This window comes from Chlamydotis macqueenii, chromosome 2, assembly GCF_036417535.1.
Source record: "Chlamydotis macqueenii isolate bChlMac1 chromosome 2, bChlMac1.mat, whole genome shotgun sequence".
Lineage (NCBI taxonomy): Eukaryota > Metazoa > Chordata > Aves > Otidiformes > Otididae > Chlamydotis > Chlamydotis macqueenii.
Genome location: NC_141557.1, coordinates 31,726,787 through 31,752,132, shown reverse-complemented (window position 1 = coordinate 31,752,132; position 25,346 = coordinate 31,726,787). Strand labels below are relative to the sequence as shown.

At 36.9% G+C, this 25,346-nt stretch overlaps 1 protein-coding gene across 9 annotated transcripts in view; it reads left to right on the top strand.

Annotated features, from left to right (window-relative positions):
- The window catches only part of SNX13 (sorting nexin 13), a 69,903-nt gene that overhangs the window by 9,581 nt on the left and 34,976 nt on the right, over positions 1-25,346 (top strand). For 5 of the 9 annotated variants that reach the window (XM_086742462.1, XM_086742457.1, XM_086742455.1 and 2 more), the window contains exons 2-5: positions 13,195-13,307; positions 19,356-19,458; positions 24,536-24,625; positions 25,043-25,164. In XM_086742462.1, the coding sequence (XP_086598588.1) occupies positions 13,195-13,307; positions 19,356-19,458; positions 24,536-24,625; positions 25,043-25,164 (428 nt within the window). Of the gene's footprint in view, positions 1-13,194; positions 13,308-19,355; positions 19,459-24,535; positions 24,626-25,042; positions 25,165-25,346 lie in introns of those variants that run through there. The other 4 variants (XM_086742460.1, XM_086742461.1, XM_086742463.1 and 1 more) reach the window with 3 other exon arrangements.

Sequence of the window (25,346 nt, the reverse complement as noted above, 5' to 3'; positions counted from 1 at the left end):
CAACTGCATGAGGAATTGTTCCGTTTTGGTGAACCAGCCTTCTGGAGAGATATGAGGATGGGAACACAGGAGAAGCTGCCAAATCAGCAGCTGCATGGTCCAATGCAAACGAAGTGCATAGTGCTTTCCTGCATTTCCTTCTGTTTAGATCTAAAGTGAATCAATATCCCAAATAATTCCTTTCCTTTTGAAAACAGGGAATGTTGTCATTCTTTCTGTTACTTCTGAATGCATCTGTGGCCCCAGAAAAATTTGTGAGTAAGGTTAGCTAGCTCCACTTTGGTTAGGTTTCTTTTTTGTTCTTGACGTTCTTGAACAAGTGTCAATTAGTGAAGTCTTTAGATACCTTCTGTAAGCTTGCTCTGAGAGCTGGATACTCAAATGACTTAATTAGTCTATAATCTTGAGTTATTAGTGGCACTTGATGCACCATTTCTGTGGTTTCTTTCCCCCCTCCACCTCCAAATTCATTGAAATTTGTTGGAAATATTCCATACTCTGATGCTTGAGAACAAAGTGTTCCACAGAGTTTGTAGAACTGTCCCTCTATGTAAATTGGATTTGTAGATGTTCGCACTTGCTCTCCCTCTTCGGTGTTGCAGTGGGCAGGAGGTAGTATTTGCAACTTAGGATCTAGTTGTTATTTGGCTACTGAAAACTGCCTGTGTGATGCATACGCTAATCTTCGAGGTTCCTCTATTTTTACATCCATTTCCTATTGTAGTTAGTTAATTGTGATGCTGGTTAAAAATCACTGCATACTTTTAAAAAATATTGGGGAACTGTCAGTAAATTTTTGAGAAGAGGTATTAAGTACAGTGAAGGGGTGATCACTGCAAGCAGGAGTCCAAACTGAAACTAGATTAATGGTGCTGGCACTAATTGATGTCTTGAAGTTAAAAGAACAAAACAACCCCCCGAAGTATTAAAATCAATGAATATAATGTTGATAGCTGTTTTTTCAGCTTCCAGTACCTAGGCAATAGATGCCCTTTGGTATGTTGGTGGGTAGGTATGTAGGAAACTACTGCTACTGCTTGTTTATTTTTTAAGATAAAGGTGAGCACTGGGAGGTAGAGGAGGGGAGTAATACATTTTAAAGTTGTGTTTTAAAGTTGCCTGGCAAGATCATGGAGCAAATTCTCCTGGAAACCATGCTAAGGTACATGGAGACCAAGGAGGTGGCAGCCACCATGGCTTCACAAAGGGCAGATCGTGCGTGACCAATTTGGTGGCCTTCTATGATGGCGTGACAGCATCAGTGGACAAGGGAAGAGCAACGGATATAATCTACCTGGACTTGTGCAAAGCATTTGACACTGTCCCACATGACATCCTTCTCTCTAAACTGGAGAGGCATGGCTTTGATGGATGTACCACTCCGTCCATCCAATAAGGAATTGGCTGGATGGCCACACTCGGAGAGTGGTGGTCAATGGCTCAATGTCCAAGTGGAGACCGATGACGAGTGGCGTCCCTCAGGGGTCCATGTTGGGCGTGGCCATGTTCAACATCTTTGTTGGCGACATGGACAGTGGGATAGAGTGCACCCTCAGCAAGTTTGCTGATAACACCAAGCTGTGTGGTGCCATCAACACGCTGGAAGGGAGGGATGCCATCCAGAGGGACCTTGACAGGCTGGAGAGGTGGGCTCGTGCAAACCAGGCCAAATGAAAGGTCCTGCACCTGGGTTGTGGCAATCCCAGGCACAAATACAGGCTGGGCGGGGAATGGATTGAAGGAGGAGGACTTGGGAGTGCTGGTGGATGAGAAGCTTAACATGAGCAGGCAATGCGCACTTGCAGCCCAGAAGGCCAACCGCATCCTGGGCTGCATCAAGAGGAGTGTGGCCAGCAGGTCGAGGGAGGTGATTCTCCCCCTCTACTCTGCCCTGGTGAGACCCCACCTGGAGTACTGTGTCCAGTTCTGGAGCCCCCAGCATAAGAAGGACATGGATCAGTTGGAGAAGGTCCAGAGGAGGGCCACAAAGATGATCAGAGGGCTGGAGCTCATCTCCTGTGAGGACAGGCTGAGAGAGTTGGGGCTGTTCAGCCTGGAGAAGAGGAGGCTCCAGGGAGACTTTACAGTACCTAAAGGGGGCCTACAGGAAAGACAGGGGGAGACTGTTCAGTAGGGCCTGTTGTGACAGGACGAGGGGTAATGGTTTCAAAATAGAGGGAGGTAGATTTAGATTAGATATTAGGAAAAAAGTTTTTTTTACAGTGAGGGTGGTAGAACACTGGCACAGGTTTCCCAGAGAGGTGGTGGATGCCCCATCCCTGGAAACGTTCAAGGCCAGGTTGGATGAGGCTCTGAGCAACCTGACCTAGTCAGGGATGTCCCTGCTCCTTGCAGGGGGGTTGGACTAGATGACCTTTGAAGGTCACTTCCAACCCTAACCATTCTATGATTCTACTTCCCAGTCACCTGAAGGAGGGTCAGAATATTAATTTGGAATACGAATAAACTTTTAAAATCTACCATTCTCTTGGTGGCCAATGTACCCAGTATGTGACATCAGTATATGGAAGTATTTTGTTTTGGGACAAAATCACTTGTGCTGGAATTAGATGTTGCATATTGGTTTACAGGTGGATTAGTATTGTAGTGGGGAGACCAAACCTGGACACAGGACTCTGGGGTAGTCTTACATGTCCAAATAGAGAAGAGGAATCACTTTACTGGACCTGCTGGTGACACTTTTGGTAATACAGGGTAGGATGCTGTTGGCTGCCTTTGCTAGAAGGGCACAGTGCTGACTGAAGTTCATCTTGCTGCCCACCAGGACCCCTGGGTACCTTTCTGAAGAGCTGCTTCCCAGCTTCCAGGCTGTATAGTGGCCCGGGGTTTTTCTGGCCCCGATGGAAGCCTGTGCTTGTTTTTGTTGAACTTCATGAGATTCATGTCAACCCACTTCTTTAGCCTGTTGACCTCCCTCTGAACAGTAGCTCTATCCTCCAGCATATTGAGCACTCACCCTGGTTTGGTATTCTTTGCAGACACTCTGTCCTGTCTCTCAGGTCACTAATGAAGACATTAAACAACATCACTTGCCATATTGATCCTTGAAGGTTCTCACCTAGTTATGGACTGCCTGCTGAACTTTGCACTGCTCCTCGTGTGACTCTGCATCCAGCAATCCAGTAAATTTTTTCCATTTACCTTATCTACTTACCAGCCCATACCTTACCAATTGTGTGATAAGGAAACTGGGATGTTATGTTAAAGGCCTTGGTAAAGGCAAGGTGCACAACGTCTAAACCTCTCTCCTTGTCCTCAGCATCAGTCACGTGACCATAAAAGCAATTGGGTTCATCAGACATGATTTGCATTTGGTCAATCCTTTTTTTTGTTGTTCACAACCTTTTTATGGACTGAGATGAGGCTGACTGGCACACATTTTCCTTCCTTGCTGACCTGGACCTTCCTTCTTGCAGATCCACTTCAGCTGACAGTGTAGTTTGAGAAGTCATTTATGTCTACTTTCTGTTGAGCTTTGGCTTTCCAGATTCCATAATACCAGTTGCAGTACTGCCTGTAGTCAAGGTGCCATTTGGCATTGCAACTGAGCAACTCAATATGGTTTTCCTTTCTGAGCCCTACATTATTGTTTATAGTTCTTCTATTCCTTTTTAATAAAGAAAAAAAATACTTTTTTTTTTTTTCTCTTCAGGGATGGAGAGGGATGGGCATCTTTTAACCACATTATTTCATTTACCACGGTAGCTCCATAAAGATATGTGACATGACTGACTGTAGTTAGAGACAACAGCCTTGATCACTAGGGACAATGTGGAAATGAATTTTTAGTATTAGTGGGCATGTCTGTTACTGGGAGACTCCTGGCAGTTATGATGTAATGTAGATTAGCTTCTTCCGCTTATATTCCCTTACATTTGTAATTTGACCTAATAAGACAGTTGGAGTCTCTCTTTATATTTAGTCCAATCTCAGATAAAAATATTGTGGAGTTATGTTGCTACCTTAGTGTTTTTAAAGTAACTCTTTCATCTAGATGAGAAGTATTGCTTATTTGGGAACATTTAGTTTGTTGTATGTACTTTTGAAATAATGAAAAAGCGCATTAAAATACTGTACTGCATCCAGAGCAGTTTTATCTTGAAGTTGGTGAGATACTGTAGTCCAGAGGACTCTGAAGATTGTACTGCAAGTAGCAGATATAATGTTACCAGTGGATTAAAGAAATAAACAGAACTCTCAGGTGAGTAATTTTACAGCCTGAGGAAGCCAGGGTACTGAAAGACTCTTCAGAAGTTAATGACTAAATCTTTCTACAGTAAACTTAAGTAATGAAATTTTTGTGTGTATGTCTCTCTCTCTCTCTCTCAAATATTTCTCTATATATGAAATATATATAAACACATAATATTATAAGTTTATTCTCAGTAAAAAAATCACACACATCCTGCAGATAGGTCACTGAAACGTATGGTTTATCAGCCCTTTTTAGAAGAAACCGTTGATTTTAAGGAATTTGCTTGAGAGTAATTATTTGCTTCTATATGCTTCAAAGCAAGTCATCAGGTGGTAGAAACAAAATTTTATTCTTTTTCAGTATAAAATTAGAGGATATTGTCTGCTGTTTCACATGTGATGAGTTGTTTAGGAAAAAGCAAAAGAAAAAGCACAATAACTGCTGCCGCAGTGTGCAGTTCCAAAATTTTCCTGATTTTATGGGATTTATATACCTTCATGTCTCTGATAGTTCTGTATTTGCAAAAACAAAACGCTTTCACTTTATTTCACTTTCTATTTTTGTGGGGCTGGTGCTGTTTTGAAGTTTCTGAGATTTCCGAAAGTAGATACTGTATCATTGTGTGTATTTTTTTTTAAAGCTAATTCTATAAATTTAAGATTGCATGAACTATTTTGCACACAGTAGTTGCTGTGAAATTGTGTGGTATCTCCATAGAAGTAGTAATGTATTTATTTTAAGAAAAGTAATCTTTGTTCATCAGACTTCTTATATAACCCGTCTTTTCCCACTTTCTCCTCCTTCTAAAGAGAACAAAAATGGGTTGCCTTTAAACAGAAGGCTGTATCCCAAACCATTTCTATATAAACAATCTTTATATATTTTTTTCTTAGTAAGTGTGAGCTGATACAGGTAATGGCATATATTAGGCGGTATAGTGGAGATTTGAGTTCAAAGAATAGGCAGCAGCTTACTGCTGTGCCGAAAGGATGCTCAATTGAACTTACTGCTAGCATGGAACATGAGCTTAGAACTAAAGAAATTTCTTTTCTGTGTTCGAAAAGCATAGCTGTTAAGGTATGAAGAAACCTTTTTAAAAACATGTCTTTTCCCACTTTCTGCAGTAGCCCTGAGTTCTTCCTGCAAGTTTTTAATTAGGTGGAACATACAGAGACAGCATACTAGATCTGACTCTTACGGACAGAGATTCATTTAATGTATTTCTGTCAAGATAAATATTGGGGATCTTAAGTGATAGAAATTGTTCTAGAAGCAAAGTTGGTGATTCCTTAATTTTTTTTTTCAAAGCGATCAAGTTTCTTCAGCAGTAAAAGAAGGAAAACATTGATGAGAGGAGCTTTTAAATAATGCCTTGATGCAGTTTTAGGTAAAAAATTAAAAAGTTTAAAATGCTACTTGAGCGGTAGTCACAAATGAAATATGCAATGGCAGTTTCCTGGCTAAAGAACAGGTGACTTCATTATTTTTAGCCATTTAGGAGAACAGACTTTTTTTGTACTTGATAAAGATTCTGGGATCTTCCCCCTCTTTGCCCTTTGCCAGTGTTTTGCACTAGCAAAACTTGAAATAGATGTAATCTGTTTATCTAGAGGCCGAACATAGAACAGTCTAGATTATCTCATTGGCTTGAATTCAAGCTAGCGTTACAGGGATTACTTTATTTTCTCACTTTGGATCACCTTAGGAGATCCTGTCAAGCACTAAGCCTGTCCCTGTTTGGATCACCTAAGGTGATCAAAAATGCTTTGATTCTTTTTGTCTATTTTCTGTCCACATGGCTAAACTAGCTTAGGTACAAGTCACTATGGATTTTTACAAAAGAAAAGGATCAATTTCTTTGAAATTATAAAATGGGTTTGAGTATGTCTCTTCTGTGTTTAAGAAAGTACCTGAAAGAGGGCTTGCATCTCCTCTTTCCCATTGTTATCCAAGATGCTCAAGACCTTCTTTGAATCTTGACCAAAACTCCATATCCTTTTGAACTAGAATACTTTTCAGAGTGGATTTTAATGCAAACATGTTATCAGAAAGAGCCTGTGTGTCTGTGAAGGTGGCCTCTTGTTTTTCATAGTAAGATAAAGTACTTATTCCATGTTTAAAATAAGGTTACATGAAATGAGGCTTCTTGTCCCTTGCTGATAGTTCTGCTGTAAAATAAAATAGCTATTAGTGCTGAAAATAAATGTTAGTAAAATGAAGGTTGGTTTAAAATGTAAAAATCCACTTCCTAATTTGATGTTGTAATCAGTAATGCTGGCAGAGCAGGTGTGAGAGAGGGGAAAAAAAAATCTTGACTTTTAAATCTAGGCTGAATTTTACTCCATTTTTTTTCACTTGAGAAGAAAGCTTGATGTTGAAAATACTTACCATTTCTGGTAGGACAATGATCAGTGTTAATCTGAAGACTATTCTTTTTCTTCAGCTTCATTGCACACACCAATTCTATCAAAATATGGAATATAACTTTTCTGTTTTCATTTTAATAGTAGTATTCTGAGTGTAGAAAACAGGTTTCATTTGAGTAAAGGAATTTGCTGCTCTCTGGATAAATACTGAAATTGAAGGAACATGCTCAATAACTTTGGAACTTTTTAGGTACATACTCTATTGTTTTGTACTTTAAGAAATGCTAAGAAATTAGCATGCATTTTCATGTAAAGGTTTGTGCTTTTAAATGTGAACTTCATGAATTGTTGAAACAGCACAGGAATTGTGGTTTTAGAATATAAATGAAAAGTTACAGCCTGTCCATAAGAGCTTTGTTAGACTACCTTGTACAACTGTGGGGGAGGAAAGGGGAAAATGATCCCAAAAGCTTTTCTATCTCAAGCGGTGTGAGAAGCAGCAGGAAAATCTAAACTAAATACAGTTAGACATGATTGCACTTGAATTAATCCAACTGTTAACCAATTAAGCCATTTGACAGACAAAGTGTGCATTGAGCGGAAGAGGAGGAAGTGAGGCAGAGAGAGGGCATACGGACTCTTGCTTAGCAGCGGACAGTTTCCAGCCTCTGTAAGCAGGAGGGATCAGCAGGAATACTGCACTTATCCAGAAGAATCTTCATTGGCCTGCATTCTTAAAACTTAACATTAATTGTGTAAATATCTTTTAAATAAAAGATGATTAGTGCATATTTATATACTTTACTAATTTAGGCTTGCTTTGGAAAAAAATAATTCTGAACTTAGAACAATTTAAAAAATGGACTGTATAAAATTTCTTTAAAAAAATAGTATTTCCCAAGAGTTTTTGTGTGAGTACAGCAGTAATTTGTTGTTAGATTCATTACAATTTTTTTAATGTAGTCTGAAGTGGGAACGGAGCTTAGGATTTTCTTTGCCTTCCTTTTTTGGACTAAGGAAGAAAAAAGGCAAAAAATGTAAGAAGGAAGAGGTTAAAAAGAGACCTTTAGTGATGTTAGGGGCTCTGAGCAACCTCATCTAGTTGAAGATGTTCCTGCTTATTGCAGGGGGATTGGACTAGGTGACTTTTAAAGATCCCTTCCAACCCAAAGTATTCTATGAATCTGTGTTAGGAAATGAGGATAAGCAGAACTCTTCTCAAAACACCGCTTGACGTGTCTTTTACTTGATTACTGTAATTCTGGCAGATAGGAGAATGTAACTACAAAGATGTTAATGGTTTATTTCACAATTGTTAAATATTTCTCCTCGTAGTATAACATAACAATTTCACCACAGATGAAATTGGCACTCCAGTTGATACAGCTTTCCAATTTTACTTGTCACACTAGTGAAGAGACAGTAATTTGAATCCTAAAATAACGTTTTTAATCACTTGACAAAAATGACACTCACCTTAATTATAGAAAAGTTTATACATGAACACGTTCCATTTACACTCAAAATGGAAGTCAAATTAAAAAGCAGATGTGTAGAATTAACAAAATTAAACTTGACATCTACTGTATAGGCAATCCTTGACAATTTTTTTTTTAATGTGAGCCCAGCAGTGACATTAAATACATTTGGCAAAATATAATCTTTTTTAAAAATAAAAATGTTTACCCAAATGACAAAGAACAGTTTCCTCATCAGTGTATAGTTACAGACAGATTAGCTACTGCCATTTAAAAAATATTAATGGACAAATGTATTTCAATATACACAGTAAAAGAATTGTGGACAAAGAAGCATGGTTTTGTTTTTAAATTATCCTGTTCTTTTAATGTTCAGATTTATTCTGTTGCAACTATTGAAGTTGAAAGTAATCATAAATGGTGATCTTCTGAAGTGGCACTGGCCTTTTGGATCACACAACTGTAAGATTTAAGTAGTATTCTGCTGAAGCTTTAAGGTTGAAAAGGAGATTATTCTAGAGCCCAGGCTTTCCTGTATGGATGTTCTTTGTTTCCCCTCCTGCCCCATCTACAAACTTGAAACCAAAGTTACTCCAAGCATGTGGGAGAATCATGACGAGAGCTAGGTACCGGGAACAGGAGCTCCTGGCTGGAGTGGGAGGATGCTGGCATCCAGAGCTTTGTGAAAGGGAATGCCTGTGTCTGCTCTTTGGTGGTAGAGAGGACAATAGGAAGAAAAGAACTACCTGGTCTTCTGGCATAGCAGTGTTTTGCACTAAACTAGAAACACTTATATGTCTTACTACCGGTTACAAGCTAAAATTGACAGCACCAGTTTAAATACAAACAGCAAACCTTTGGTTACCTCAGTGAATCATTTTAGTGAAAGCCGTATCAAGGCTGAAGATTTTGCTTAAAGATGGGAGAGAGACAAAGCTCTGAAAGCTTGTCAGCTGGCTTAAGCAAACAAAAAACCTTTTGAAGGTACTTTAAAATACGGTAAGGTACATTTGTATTTGTTAGTGGAGTAACACATTCTGTTGTGGTTGATACACTAAATCCTTGCTGCACTCCTATTGATTTGCCTGCAAAATACTCTAGCTAATTCATAACTGGTAAATTGCATTACACGTAACTGCATGCATGCTAAATTATAGTGAGATCTTTTCTTCTCTTAAACTACTGGTTCAAGTCTCTCTTTGAGACCTTAGTGCACAGTTTATAAGCAGTGAATCTTGTGGATTTACAAAAACTCCCATGTGAATGATCATGTTAAGTTGTGTAGTCAGTCTTAGCTCAGCACTGTTAGCTATAACAGTGTGCAACAGGGATCATCAAAATGCTGTGTTAATTAGAATGCAGAAGCCAAAGAAGGAAAAAGGACATCTATATAAGAAAGCAAGTTCCTTAAGTACTTTTTCTAGTAGCTGACTGTATGCTGTGGCAAAAACATTCAATGGGAAAAATGAACAAAGCCTAGTAAGAAAAAAAAAAGGTGTCATTGAAAGGTGATACTCTTGTTATCTGTAAGACCTGAATCAAGCTCATCTGAATATTCAGCTTGGTTTATGTCTTCTACCTAATGAGGCTCTTCGGTGCTCTGTTCAGGCTTACAGGCAGCCCTTTACTTCAGTTACAGTTTATTTTGCTAAAGCAGTTCTGTATCATAGGAATAAAATTACTGTTTGTGAATAATGATGCTATGTTAGTCCTTTGCATATGTGACCTTACTAATCCACTGCAGACATCTTTCTTTGTAAGACTTCACACATGAAAGATAAGTGGTGATGGTGGGGCTAACATATTGAATCTGCCCTGACGGTAAGCAAAAGTGGCTAAAACTGATGAGGTAGAATGGTTGCTGATCTGGGATAAAGATCCCTTATCCGTGTGCACATGTGTCTATGCATACAGTATGACAGTTCAGATTGGAAGTTTTCCCTCTCAGCATAGGACATGTCAGCTTCTTTTAAAGGGTCTGGGTAGCTGCTGCTTAAACACCAGCATTGTGCCATCTCTTCAGAAGACTGGCTCGTTCTTTCTGTCAAAAGTGATAAGCATTCACCCTGCAGTTAACTTGAATAAAGCTAGGCAGAGCTTCAGTAAATCTGGGAATCTTCTAAAGAATTAACATTATAAATAAAACTTACTTGGAAGTGAGTTTTAAGTGGTAGGATTTGAATTTAAATACCTGAGCTAGTTCCATACTTACCGGCTACATAGCCATATTTATGTAACGTTTTGGATTTTCTTTCCCTTTGATGGTTGATTTGAACGTGTTAAAGAAACTTTTGTTTAAAGTTTTCATTTTTATCTGGGCGTTATTCTGCTAAAATCCCTTTGCAAAGTGTGAAGTTGGGGAAGTTTTATTTACAGTCAGTCGAAAGGGATCCATGCTGATGATTAGATGCCTTTAAATGTTTGAAATCCGGAAGACTGTTAACCAGTCATCTAAAGTATACAAGAATTGGGCCAGTATCTGTTGTACTTACTGCAGTGTACCAAGTCATGCAAGTTTTAAGAAATCCTATTAAAATACCAAATGAGATTTGAATCTCTGTAGCCATATGCTAAATTGCAAAACTGGAGCGTAGGACAGAAGGTCACTATTTTATCTATTAGAGTTGTAGAACTTTCTTTTGTTAATTATGCATTCATCCAACTCTGAATATGCATCCTGCTATCTAGTTTAATTAAGTTTTGTGAAGTCATTTAGAGTGCTTATCCTGTATTTAGAAGTTAAACTCTTTTGAATAATGCCATCAAACATAGTGATTTTTGGCAAAAAAAGACCACTGTTAAATGTTATCTTCTATGTGTGTGTCTTCCTGTTGCTTGTAGTGCTCTGCAGAAGTTTTAAAATGTGTTTCTGAGGGCATCGATACGAAGAGTCGTCTTTGTGTATTGAAATGTAGATTCATAATGAGAGCTCGTGTCTTTTTTTTTTATTAGTTGAATGTTGTGTTTGCCAGTTATTTTTGGATTGGTGTCTCTCTCCTCCCCACCCCGCAAGCAATTTAGCTGCTGTATTTACTTATTATCTGTCAACAAAATCTTCTCAGCTGTGGCCAAGAGTATTAAAAATTTATTTATTATAGTACTGTTCTTCAGCCTTTTAGCTGTGTGGATTATATGGTTAATATAATCTAATAAAGCACTTTTTCACGTTAAAGAGAAATTAAGCACTTGCAATCCAGTTTTTGAATTACAGCGCTTTTAATACATAAAGTATACGTAAGTATGTAGATGAGTGTAACTTTTTTCCAGCCTCAAACACCAAGAGGTGTTGCCTATAGCTTCTCTATTTCTTGCTAAGAGACTTTTGACTAGGAAGAAAATAGAATTTCATCTCAACATTCCATTAAACTTATAATAAAATAGGAAGAATTAAATTACTCTGGTGATGATAATTTATGGAACAATCTCTCCCTAGAACTATGATCTTGCTTTTGGGCAGCCTGATGTCTTGCTCTCAAAAAAGAATCGAAGCTGCTTTATATAAGAGCCTTATTTAATATTCTTTTTCATTGTTTATAGGATTTCAAAAACTTTTTTTTTTTGTCAGTAAATTGATTTTTTCTAAATCCCATGCCTAAGATGGAAAGCTGAAATCTAAATATTCCCTTTAGAGAAATAAGAACTGTAGGCAAGCTTCCCCTGTCCCCATATTAAAAGCTAAAAAAGGGCTCTGCAAATATGGTGTTCGATCTCTGCTTGTTTTCTAAATGTCAAACTGCAAGACGAGTTAATTTAAATACTTTATAAGTGTTACTTGTTGACATAGCAGTTGTCTGAGTTCCCATCAGGGTGTCATTTGATCACTGGTAGGAAAGGCATAAATTAGACAACAAGAAAAGAAAAGTTGAGAACCTTAGAGCTGGAACAGTTTTGGTGGCCTATAAATACTTGTCATCATCAGTTTCACACTCCTGGGATTTGGCTGAAACATGCTTTCCATACTGAACTAGAGACTAGATTGAATTAAGTTTATATAATCTTTGTTGACTGCATTGCAGCATTGTGAAGGTCCAAAACCTGTTGTAGCTCGGTTCAGGCAGGGTTTCACTACCTTACTTTTAATATTATCTATATGCATACATAAGTGTGTATGTATATAAATGCCATTATATTGTAACCTGTATCGGCACAATAACCTGAATGTTGCATTTTTTTGTACTCCTGGTGAATCTTCCAGTGCAGGTGAAGTTTTGCCTGTTGTGTTATGTAAGACATCAGCCCCAAAATCCTACCAGCCCCACAGGTGCTCTTTGGCTGACTTCAGCTGCACCGCAGGCTTTCCAAACAACCCCTGTCTCCCCCTCAACTGCTGAAGTATCACTCTTCCCTGCGAAGCCAGATCTTTTCTAGGAGCATAATGACTGTGTGGAGAAAATGTTCATCTGGGATCTCTTTTGTTTTACATGTTAAACTTCCTTATTTTAGAACAGAATTGTATTTAGATATATCAAAGAATTCTTTAAATGGTTGATTTCTGTGGTAAAAATTGTTAGAGATAGTAATCAGTTTCTTAAGTTGCACACTCTTTTATTGAAAGTGAAGAGTAAAGGTAAACTTGCACCAAATATTTGATGCACTTCTGAGTTACTGGTGAATTGATTGGAGAAAGGAACACTTTTTTGGTCTTGCAACTGCTTCGATTTAGGGAAGAAATAGCCTTGCTTGGTTGTGGAAAATGACATATGTAGTTGTGTAGAACAAGGTTGTATTCATCTCTTCCTGTTGTGTTGCAAAGCCTTTTTCTTGGAAGTAGTGGAGAATTTCACAGGGGAAACAAACAAACAAACGAAAAAGGGATCTCAAACAAAACTGCACAAAATTAGAACAGAGAAGAAAAAGAAATTATATTTTAAAGGGTGGTAGTTGCATCTGAAGTGAGACATGAGTAACAGTAGCCAACGTTAGAGAGTTTTTCTTTCAACTAAGCTGGGCTACTAGCCCACGGTATAACTAGATAGCAATAGGCTTTTAAAAAATAAAGATTTTTTTTTTTTATCAAGCAAAACTTATTTCATATCTAGTTAAAATATATTTGTAGTTTCTACAAAGCTTGATACGCTTGTAGTTGTATGAATATCATACTAATTATTCCTTTTCCATCTGTTCTTTTTTACAGACCAGTCTTTCCATATGGGGATGGGGAAGTCTTGGCCTTGTGCTTTTTCTAGTAACTTTTGGACCCTTCGCTATATTTTACTTTGCATTTTATATCCTCTGCTTTGTGGGTGGGTAAGTATACTGCTTAGTGTTTTGTATAATTTACTGTAATATGTATATTAGCAAATAATTTGCTCTGAAAATCAGAAGTGACTTCTGTGTAGTTAATATTCACGCATTTGAGCAGCTCTTTATGAGCAAAATTTTTTATTGAAATCTTAAATTTATTTTAAAAAAAAGCTATTTATAACAAGTGTTAGAGGACAAATACACAAAACTGTTGTTAACTTTAGTTCGTACTTTCTATTATTGTGTCAGTTATTTTCCTAGGTAATTACTAAGTAATTATGTCCCCTTTCCTTATCACCATCTCATCTTCCTACCTAAGATACTTAATTCATGAGGAAGGTGAGTGTGTGTTTTCCTGAGTGTGTGGAAATGATACTACATCTTGAACAAGTAGATCAGTTCAGCAGCTGTAGACGTTTGACACTTTATCTATATAGATGGGACAGGAGCAAGCAGGTGATGTTTTTATACTCTTCAGCACCATCATTACATTGTATAATAAAATATCTGCCTTGTAGGCAGTAAAACTTTTGTTTTTAATGCCAAGTCTAAATGTATTAGTAGCATATTGCTCCTTCCTTTCACTCATAAGACTAATCTACCAGACCGTAACATTTCTAGACTTTCTAAGACCTGCTTGCCTTCTAATAGGGTACTTCGGCTATCTTTTAATGTTTTTTTTCCTTCATTTGAAACACACTTCTAACCTTCTTTTTGGATACAGTACAGAATGTATGTATATTCTTGTGTGTCTCATCAAAAACTGTAATAGATTTTAGTAGCTACAATTAGAGCTACTACTCTTGGGTTTCAACTGTATTAAACTTGAAATTCTATCTCTGAGAAATCAAAATAGTCAGTCTATTAAAGAAAGGATTAGTTGAACTTAACAACACAAGAGCATTTACTTAAAAGTTAAGTCTTGATATACGTATGATTGGCATATTTTGCTGGCTGTTTGTCCAGGGCGAAAGTCAATCCAAATCGCAAGCGTTTGTCCATTTACTGTTTTGTATTACCACTTTCTTAGTATTTGCAGTATGAAAAATAATGTGGGATATAATTTCTTAAAAGGTTATCCCTCATTCTTGCTCGATTTTAGTTGCTTGGCTTTTCAAAGCTAACAGTCAAAGCAGTCTCTCATGGAGTATGTCTGAAGTCAGCTACAGTTTGCCCCTGTGAGACTTCCTGTAGTGCCTGAGCTCACTCGTTCTCAAGTCAGCTCTGATATCTCTTTACTGTGATTCTCTTGCTGCTTGGGTTTGTTTTTGTAGCTAGTCAGTGAACATTGATGATCTTAAGGATAAATCAATCTTGTGGTAGTGTTTCTGTTAAAGCAGAATTTGTGTGCATCTTCCTGTTATGTGTTTGTTTATGTAGATGGTTATGAAGTCTCAGCCCTTCCAGTAGAATGTCATTGCTTCATTACTTCAACATACACATCTTTTTGGCTAAGGCTGTGATCTGACCCTATTTTTGCACTGTTAATCTTTTTAAAAGTGACACACTTGCTTTAAGTTTTAACATTCATTATACAGAACTGTAAGTGCTAACTAGGTCAGATAGGTTTTTATCTGAATTATTCTTGCCTGCTTTTTCTTTTTGGATTAATTCCTGTGAAGTTATGCAAAATACTTTGTCATGTTTCTCTTGGAAACAAACAGAAATTAATGTTTTGAAGTAACTTCATTTTTATGATTAGAAATTATATATCATAACATCATTTATATAAATTTAGGAGATAAAAATCTAATTTTAGTTCATGATTGTAATAGTGGCCTTAATACTTACCATACCCTTATGAGGAGCAAAATAACAATTTTGGACATGGATTTTTATGGTAGAATTTTATGTTGAAAGTTAGAGTTCTTATCCAATTTGTCATGCAGTTTTCTAACTTTTCATACTTGGCCAAAAACAGTGGCTTGTATGTCAGGTTTTTGACTTCACTAGCTGGAAGTCCACTTCTGCCCCGTTTTGCAGTTCAAACGAAAAAAGTGTTGAATCATAGTTGGTTGCATTCTTAGGATTAAACTAAGCATTTAAATTATACGCCCTTGAGTTTTCAGTGAAAACAATGGTGATGCTGTAGCTGTATCAACATAGGCAATCTGTTGATATTGTGTCACTTCTGTGCTAGAAACAGTTTCTTTAACATGTGTAGCCTTGTCTGTTACAAGGTGTTAATCTTCATGAAGTATTTTTTTGCCTCTCCTTCAAGTATTGGTGCAAACCCCCTTAACCTGAGTGCTGGGCCTGTCTTTTACCATCTGCGTTTTCTTTGTACCGTGAATTTTTCTTAACCTTACTCTCTCTCCTTCCCTCTTTCAATCCTAAGGGAGTAAAATAAAAATGATGTGAATTGTGGCTCTGACAATGGCCTTAGGCTTCTGATGATGTGAGAATTGAAATTTCTTGGATGATCAGTTGCTTTGCCGTTAAAGGAATTTGCTCTGTTGTCAAAAAACGTAATTATTGATAGAATCATAGAATCATTAAGGTTGGAAAAGACCTCTAAGATTGTCAAGTCCAACTGTCAATCCAACACCACCATGCCTACTAATCCATGTCCTGAAGTGCCAAGTCTACATGTTTTTTGAACACCTCCAGGGATGGTGACTCCACCACTTCTCTGGGCGGCCTGTTCCAGTGCCTGATCACTCTTTCAGTAAAGTGTTTCCTAATATTCAACCTAAACCTCCCCTGCCGCAACTTGAGGCCATTTCCTCTTGTCCTATCACTTGTTTCTTGGGAGAAGAGACCAACACCTACCTCCCTACAGCCTCCTTTCAGGTAGTTGTAGAGAGCAATGAGGTCACCCTTGAGCCTCCTTTTCTCCAGGCTAAACAATCCCAGTTCTCTCAGCCGCTCCTCAAGACTTTTTCTACAGACCGTTCACTAGCTTCATGACACTTCTCTGGACACACTCCAGCAACTCAATGTCTTTCTCGAAGTGAAGGGCCCAAAACTGCACACGGTATTTGAGATGCAGCCTCACCAGTGCCGAGTACTGGGGCATGATCACTTCCCTACTCCTGCTGGCCACACTGTTTCTGATATAAACCAGGATGCTGTTGGCCTTCTTGGCCACCTGAGCACACTACTGGCTCATGTTCAGCCAGCTGTCAACCAGTACCTCCAGGTCCTTTTCTACCAGGCAGCGTACCAGCCACTCTTCCCCAAGCCTGTAGCGTTACATGGGGTTGTTGTGACTGAAGTGCAGGACCCAGGACTTGATCTTGTTGAACCTCATATAACTGACCTCAACCCATCGATCCAGCCTGTCCAGATCCCTCTGCAGTGCCTTCCTACCTTCGAGCAGATTGACACTCCCACCCAATTTGGTGTCGTCTGTAAACTTAATCACATTTGTGTATGTTTGAGAGGCTGCCTACATTGATGAATCTAACTAAATCAGGAATAGTTCTGAAGCTGTTTGCTGACTTTCACAAAGCATTCAGCTGAGGCTGTTACTTTTCACACTTAAGAGGAAAATAAGGCTGTAGTCTTCATTTTTGTCTTTCACCTTTGTTCTGTTGTTAATCTGTCTGTGTGAAAAGCTGACCTTCCAATAATCTTTGGGAAAAACTTAACAAAAATATAAGTAAAATACAGTCTCTTCACTTTTCTATTCTCTTCGTTTAGAGAAGAGACTAAAATGATTCTATGATTTCTCGTTTACTGTATTGAATATCCTCTAGGTTAATTAGATCAGCTTTTACACACATTTTTGGATAGCTAACATACACTGAATCTTAGACTGTGTATCCTTCTCGAATGCACACAAGCGTTTAAATTAGATAATAAAACTTACACATTTTCGCTATAGGGGTAGAAGCTCCTAAGATTTCTAGCTTGAAAATGAAAATACTGATAGGCACCTAAGAAGATGAGCATATATTTAAACTATATTGGTTGCATATTAGTGTTTTTGAATGAGTCATTAACTTTAAATGTCATAACATTTGAGAGAAAACATATGTATAATCTATAGCTAGTTATTTCCAATGCTTCTATCCTCTTGAATAAAAGAAGAGAAGCACCTCTCCCCTCCTTTTCTTCTGTACCTGTCCCGTCCCCCCACCACAAGCTGCTGATACATATTTGAAGTTAAAACTAATTTTTGGCAAAAAAAAAAATAAATAAGCCTTTTGGATATACTATATTCTTTAAAAGAAGACTGAGATTTCTAATAGAAAAGTAATAGATAATAAAAAGAAAACCCAAATATTTTAATAATTAATTAAACCCAAATTTGTTAATAATTAATAAAATTGACAACCCCCTGCCTTAAACCAAAATAATAGGTTTTAAGGATATTGAAACTAATATTGAGATTTTTCTAAGCAAGTTTTTGTCCTTGAACTGGATTGTGATGCTACTGGCACCGTTGGTGTTATGATTTTTAAAGCTATCTGGAAGTATCTGGAGCAGAAGAGCAATTAAATCTACATTATTTTTTGTCCTCATATGTAGAAAGTACACCTGGTTGGCAGATAAGGGGAATCAGAGTATCAAGTGAAACTTTCTTATGCATTGTCAAGTTATCAATAATAATTTTGTGTAGCACTTTTTTTGTTGTTGTTGTTGCGGGAGTTGTTCAGGTATAAATGACCACCTCCCTGCTTCTGAATTACTGAGCCTCTGGAGTGCTTTAAAAGAATGGTTCCCAATTTGGGAATTAAAACCTTAAAATGACTTATTGTACCTTGGTCAGGAATTTTATTCTAATCATGTGAGTATTGTATATCAACAGCAGTCTGTATTAAATTAATGTATTATTTCAGCATGTTTCAAGCCTGGTAAAACTTAATGAGTTCCTGTGGTCTTAGGTGTTGGTCAGTTGGCCTTTAAGTTGAATGCTTTGAAATTTTTGTAAAAAGCTATGTGTGTTTAGCCATCCGAAGGTTAGTCCAAACAGCAGTAACTTCATATTCTCTTTTTTTTTTTTTTTTTAAAATCCTTGACTTTTCAAAGGCTATATACTTTGGTTATGCTGTAATTGGCACAGCCTTTAGGTTTTCATCTATTTCTTAGTAAAACCAGCTTTATGTTTATGTGTCATAAGCTGTAAATAAATTATTGCTGTTGTAGCAAAGCTTAACTTTGTGATGGTTGTTTTTTCCCTTATGCCTTCATTGTATAATAAAGAAAACAATAATACCATTGACTACTGTCCTGCTTAACTATAAGTAATGATTTAAATATGATTGTAGAATTGTGAGGGAAGATGCTAATTAATTTCTGATGTAATGTTCTTTTAAAATAAATGGTCCAGGAGTGCATTTATTTAGATTTTATATACAGAATTAATTAAAAACAAAACAACAGCAACAGTACTCAAAAACGCAACACCCCAAAACACTCACAACTCCACAAAAACCCGACTCCTTGTATTTGAGTTCAGTTATCCTCTAGACTTTTTCCTTGACTGTTCTTATGCAGCCTGGCAGGATCACTGATTGGTGTTTTGTTTTTTATTTTTGGTTTTTTTTTTTTCTTTGTAGCTTAAGATAAGTTCCTAGTTGAAAATTTTCCTACTTCTTGTTTAAATGTACGCAATCAGTAGTCAGTTACTACACTTGCTACATCACTTTCTTCCTGGTCTGTGTTTTTGTGGCTTACGCCACAATGCAACGGCCTAAATGTATCTCTGAAGAGTTTATTTCTTTATTGTGTTGAAGTAAGAAAATTTTTGTATAAACACCAGAGAAGCTTATATATGTACCCTGATTTCCATGTATTTGTGAGCATAGGTAGTGTGCCATCATGTATTCTTCTCATGCAGCAGGCTGTGTATAGACTGTGTGCTGTATACATCTGCTATGTGGTAAGAACATAACAAGACTGATAATACAAGACTGGGAAACTTCATACTTAGTATTGCGTCGGTTGTTTTGAGCCGCACGCTATGCTGCGTAAGCACTGTACTAGGAGTGTAAACAGTGAGAATTGTCATGCATTGTCATTTTATAACCTGCTGTGAAATATTTTCTAGAGGGCGGGGAAAGATGACTGTTGTTCTAGTTTGTCTTTCTTTTTCCATTTTAGGGGTTTTGTGGTTACTCTTTTATTTGGAAAAAGCAACTCAGAAAAATACCTTGAGCAGTGTGAACATTCGTTTCTTCCTTGTACATCAGTTGGGATCCCTAAGGTAATGAGAGTTTACTGGTCTTAACTTCTAGATCAGATTTTATAACTTTGAAAATTAGAATAACACTAATAATCAGTTTTAATCTAAGAATTGTACCCATTTCCCAAGGTAAAAGAGCCTGCTTTTATGTTTTGAGTCAGCTGCAATGTGCAAGTGTAATGACAGATTTTTCCTTTTTGAAATACAGAATTTTAAAACATTTGTGGAAAGTTTGTTTCAAGTATTGTTTCTGGCTTCATTATGAGAAATGAGTAAGATGTAACTGGGTAATATTATCTGTGAGGGGATTAGAAACGATTCCTTTCTAGACTGCTTGTGTGTTGTGTTTTTGGCAGGAGTGGTAGCTGCTCCTTACTTTTTCTTGCAAGATTGTCATAACTATTTAGGATTCTTCCATCACTGGATCTGTAGTCTCTCCAGTTTTGATTATTTTGATTGTGGTCAGAAAGTTGCTTGCCTAACCAAGAAGATTAAGCTGTACTAAAGTCTGTATTTACAGTACTTCAGGGATGTAGAAGTTGTTATCTTTGGCTGTCTTTAAGGCCAAGCAAAAATCCCAGAAGTGCATAGATAAATGTGAAGCAGCAATGGGTTCCCCTTTTCAACGCTCTTCTTTTTTTTTTCTAAATTCTTTACAGACATATCATTTTGGTTGATGAAACTAAATTCAGAGCTCCTAATTGGATAGATCTGCATCTGTTTAGTAGAGAATAAATTTGTAATAGCCACAAAGTAGAATTTCTAGGAATTCCTTGTTTATGAACCATACATCTTGGCATCTCAGAAGTTTAGATGTATCTTGGCCTAATCCTTTTGCACTCATCAGACTTGAGAAAATACTTTAACCCAAAGATTGCTAGTTATGTTATATTTAATCTTGCAGCTGTTTTGACTGAAATATTCTGCCCTTTCTTAGCTGTCTGGTCACTACACTTCATGTTGTCTGTGAAAGGTGGGGAGTGTTCAACTTTCTTGTCAGTAGCACACAGAAATTTATTTTGTGATCCAGCAGTGTATTTTCTAGTCACAGAACTTTTTTTTTTGTGACTGGTTCATAGCTCAGTTGGTAAGTGGCCTTTTCGCTTAAGTCTTTGAGTCTGTTGAGATAAATCTGACTTAAATATATTCTAAACCATAAAGTAACATCACTGGTCCAAATGAAAAATACAGAGTTTAAGGCTGAAAAAAGGCAAATCAGCAATCAACTAATGATTCTGTTCCATTAGTGAAACCTCGTTTTAGGACATAAAGGTTCTTGGTGCTATATAGACTTTAGTGTTTATATTGTATGGGTTGTGGAGTGTTGCTTATGTCTTGTGTGTTGAGAGCAGATTTACAGGAAGTGTTTTTGTCTTTTAAGTTTCCTCTACGTGACTGAAACATTTTTTATGTTGATGTTACTTTTTTGAGCTCAGTACATATTTATGCTGTGGTTGCTTTATAAAAGAATAAAATATTGTGGAGTGTTTTTTTTTTTTTTTTTAATGATCCTTGCAAATTCAGTAGATTGACGTCTGGTTTGAGTGTGGATTATTGTCACATCATTTCTGTCAATTGATCTGTCTTGACTAACCTCCGGATTTAAGTTTTGTAGTATGAAGGTATTTATTTTTAGCTGGCTTGCCAAATGCTGTTTGAAGTTGTTTTTCAACTAAAATCTTTGTCTTCTACAATAGTGTTTTGTATTTCTTTTTTGCCACTGTATTCAAATAGCATTAGCTAGTTTAGCCAAGCTTTTCGGTTGCAGTGCGAGAAGAGATGAGTCCTAACCAAAACCAAATGTGTGGTTTGCTTGGGATTCCTGTTTGCCATTTCTGTGTTAAATTTCTGCTGACTTTCCTTTGTTAGGACGTAATATATTTAACTTGAAATTGTTTTCGTGTTTGAAACTATTGTGTCCATAAGTGGTCTTGAGCAATGAATATTCTTCCAAGTGGCCAGTGGCTAGTGTATAGATTATGCTTCTTTGAACCAAATACAAACTGAATTCACATCAATATAAAGTTATTTTGTGATACTGTATGTTGAGAAATAATCGGATGATACAGATTCTTTATAAGAAGCTATTTTCCCCAAAGGCAATCAGGGTTTTATTGGTTGCTTTGAGGGTTTTTTGCTATTTGGGGATTTTTTTAGGCTAAGGTGGGTGTTCAAATACTTGATTTTAAAGAAATTAAGTTATAATTCAGAGCGCCAAAATTGTGTATAGAAATAATTTGTAGAATGTACCAAACTGTGCACAGAATGTACAGCACAGGATTTGGTGCTGATCGGTTTCTTTGGTTGTTGCTTATTACTGACTACATAAAGAATGCTTCACATTAAGGAGAAATAGTTACATAAGTTTGATGGAAGATTGTGTACTTTTCATACATGCAGAGAGGTTTAAAAATTAGGATTAGAATTGCTTTTCTTTCTGCAAGTCTATTTTGTATAACTTCTGTTTCTGGAATGTACTCGATGCCATAATGTACTGGCTCTATAAGATACACAGTTGTCTGCAGGTTTATGTTAAAATAATGTTGAATGAAAGGCAAGTTTAGAGCCTTCTGAACTGTTAACTGGAATGTAATTTTAAATAAAAATTACAGATTCAGTCCAACTTTTAACAGAAGTGTGGAATGTTCACTTATTATAATTGAGGTCTCTTCTGCTTCATCCAAAAGACAAGGAATTTCTGTAGGCTGGGTTCAGCTATTGCCAAATTCCTGTAAGATAAGTTGTTATCACTGTTAGAAGTGCTAGTTGAGTAGTTGATCCCTGACTAGTCTCTGCATCTCTTTATTTTGAGTCAGTTGGTCATATGATGTGTTATGGATTTGATGCAAACATTTCAATCTCCTGTGTCTTGTCCTCTCAAGAAAGCCTGTGACTGCAAGTATGCAATTTGGGAAACAGTGGCACAGTCAAGTGAGGCATTTTTCATAATTAATGGTTACCTAGCATAGTTTCAAAAAAGGACTTCAAAAATATCTATTACTGCAGTGAAGCAAAAGTCTGAAGTCTACCCAGTCACTGCAGTTACATGCTTGTGGAGTCTGGGTTTCTTTACTCTGTGCTGCATCTTGCTTTGTGGAGTGCGTGTCCCACGTTCCTCCTACGTGCTTCCTACCTGCTTAAAATGAAGTGAGTAGGTGTCAAATTTAACAATAACAAGTCATATTCCTTTTTCTAACTAATGATTTAATACTAGTAGAGTATCTCAGAGTAATAATGTATCTGAAGTGACAGTCAAAGAGAACAGTTTTCTTCATGTGAATTGGGACCTTCTTTTAAGTCCGTCTTCTAAGTCAGTGTCTAGAAAGCCACTGTTAAAACTGGCAGTGCTTTCCAAGTGAAAACTACAATCAGCTGCAATGAAATAAAAACAGATATTCCAAATTTTATCTGTCTTCAGACACATCAAGAGCAAATGAAACTATACTGAATGTACATAAACATTTCACTGGAGGAAAAAAAAATGAAAGAGTGATCTAACCTCGTAGTTGGCTCTGCTTTGAACAGGAGGTTGGACACAACGACTTCCTGGAGTCAAGGTCAAAACCTGAATCCTGTGAGCAGATGAACATTCAGATTTTTACCGAGTAACCTTGCATATTTTCTATGTCCCTATCTCTCTCTTCTGGCTGCTGCTTTTTTTTGCTGTGGCTTTTTCTGTGTTTTCCAAATGTGGTTTTATGCGTGCAGTCCTCAAACTTCAAAACTCTGTTTTAACAGTTTTCTTTGGCAATTTGGACTATGCTGTGCTTAATAAAAATATTTAATCATTCCATTCTGTATTTTTTTTTGTTATTATTTACACTGTCAAGACAGAAATATTTTGCAAATTCATTAGTATATAGCTGGAGTATTGTTTGAATATGAGTCAACTTTATTCATATTAAAGTAGCATTGAAACATTCCCTTGTCTTGAAAGTTGAGAAATATACAGAATTTTGAAACAAATTACTTTGTCTTGTTATACAGAGTTGGCTAAGTAGGAGGAGGAATGTTTTTTGGCCTCAGGTATTTCGCTGCCATTCACTGTTAACTGGTTTGAGTTAGAGATACTTAGGGAGAGTCATGTAGAACAGAAATATTAGACATATGGTTTATAATTTTTTCATTTATGGTTTTTTGGAGTTCTGTGTTTCTGATAGTCATACCTTTCTCTATACATCAAAGAACAAAAATAACTTGGTTTCTTTAACAATATTGTAGGCTGTTGGATTGTTATTTCTGTGAAAATAAAGGGATTTATTGCAGATTTCATCTTAAGTTTGTAGAAAGACACAGTATTAATCCACACAGAGAAGCGCTGATAAAGAGAGTTCTTTTTCGGTATGTCACTTGCCAGAAGTCAGCTCTGATGAAGTCATTCTTGGAGTTAACTACTCTGAGTTGCAAGTCCTTATATAAAACAATATTTACCCCCTCGTCAATTACCTTTTAAAGACTTGTCTGTCAAGTAGTGATGGTACAAAAGAGTAATTTCTTTTATGGCATATAGAAAAAACTGAGATGCATAAAGAAACTGAGAGGAAAAAAAAAACAAACAAACCGAAAACCAAACAACTGAAGGCTCTATAGGAAGTTAATAATCAAGTATGGAACTTATCCACAAACTAACTTTTGCAGCCCCTCCCCTTTTAGAAGTACTTGATTTTTATTTCCTTCTGATCTACTATTTTAGCAAACTTGCGCCTTTACAGTAAGCAAGAAGTATGTTTTCAAGTGAGTTCCATACCATTATTTGCTATAGAGTGAAAAATACAGATATTGTTGCCCAGAGAGGTGGTAGATGCCCCATCCCTGGAAGCACTCAAGGCCAGGTTGGATGGGACTCTAGCAACCTGATCTAGTTGAAGATGTCCCTACTCATTGCAGGGTGGGGTTGGACTAGATGACCTTGAAGGTCCCTTCCAACCTAACCCATTATATGATTCTGTGATTATATCTTATCTACTCTATGAATTATAATAATAGGGAAAAGGTTGTATAAAGTCATTACTGGAAGTGTATGTATGTCATAAACAGTAGAGCTGATTTTTGATTTTAGCTAAAACCTGTAAAGTTACATTTCCTAATCTCTTTCAAGTGCATAGAAGAAATGAAACGTGAAGCCAGACCTATTAAGATTGACAGAAGACTGACGGGTGCAAATATAATTGATGAGCCTTTGCAACAGGTGAGTTCTAACCAGGACTATTTAACCTATTTTTATTTTTGCAGGTATTGACTATGTAATAGCTAAGTAGTTGAGACACAGATAGAAGTTGGGAAACCTTATCATATTTGAGAGTCGTAAGTGGAAAGAACATTTGAGGATGGGCCAGGATATTGGGCAATATTTGAGTCTGTTTTCTGTATATTATAGTTTCTCAGCGTGATGATGATGAATGCATATAAACCAATAAGAAAAAGAGTTTTCAGTATGTGAGTTATACTGTTTCACTCAGAATTTAATAATGGTAGGGGATTATGGTTCATTATGTTAACATTTTAAGACTGCCGCTGTTGCATTCTTAGGCACAAAAAGCTATCTTGTATTTCATTGTCTTTTGTTCATTAATTTGTCTTCATTTTTTTTCCTTTCCAATTTCAGGTAATCCAGTTTTCCCTGAGAGACTATGTGCAGTATTGGTATTACACACTAAGTGATGATGAATCTTTTCTTCTGGAAATCAGGCAGGCTCTTCAGTATGCACTTGTTCAGTTTTCTGCCAGGTAAGATTATTTGTGTTTATGTCAATACACTGTCTAAGCAAGTGGACAAATACACTGTCTAAGCAAGTGGACAAAGTGGGTTGTATGGTAGTAGATAAATGATTAAGTTTATCTGTTGGCATAGTTGAGTGCATTTTACCGAAAGACCATGTAAAATTTTAGGGTCATAATGTAAGAATTGC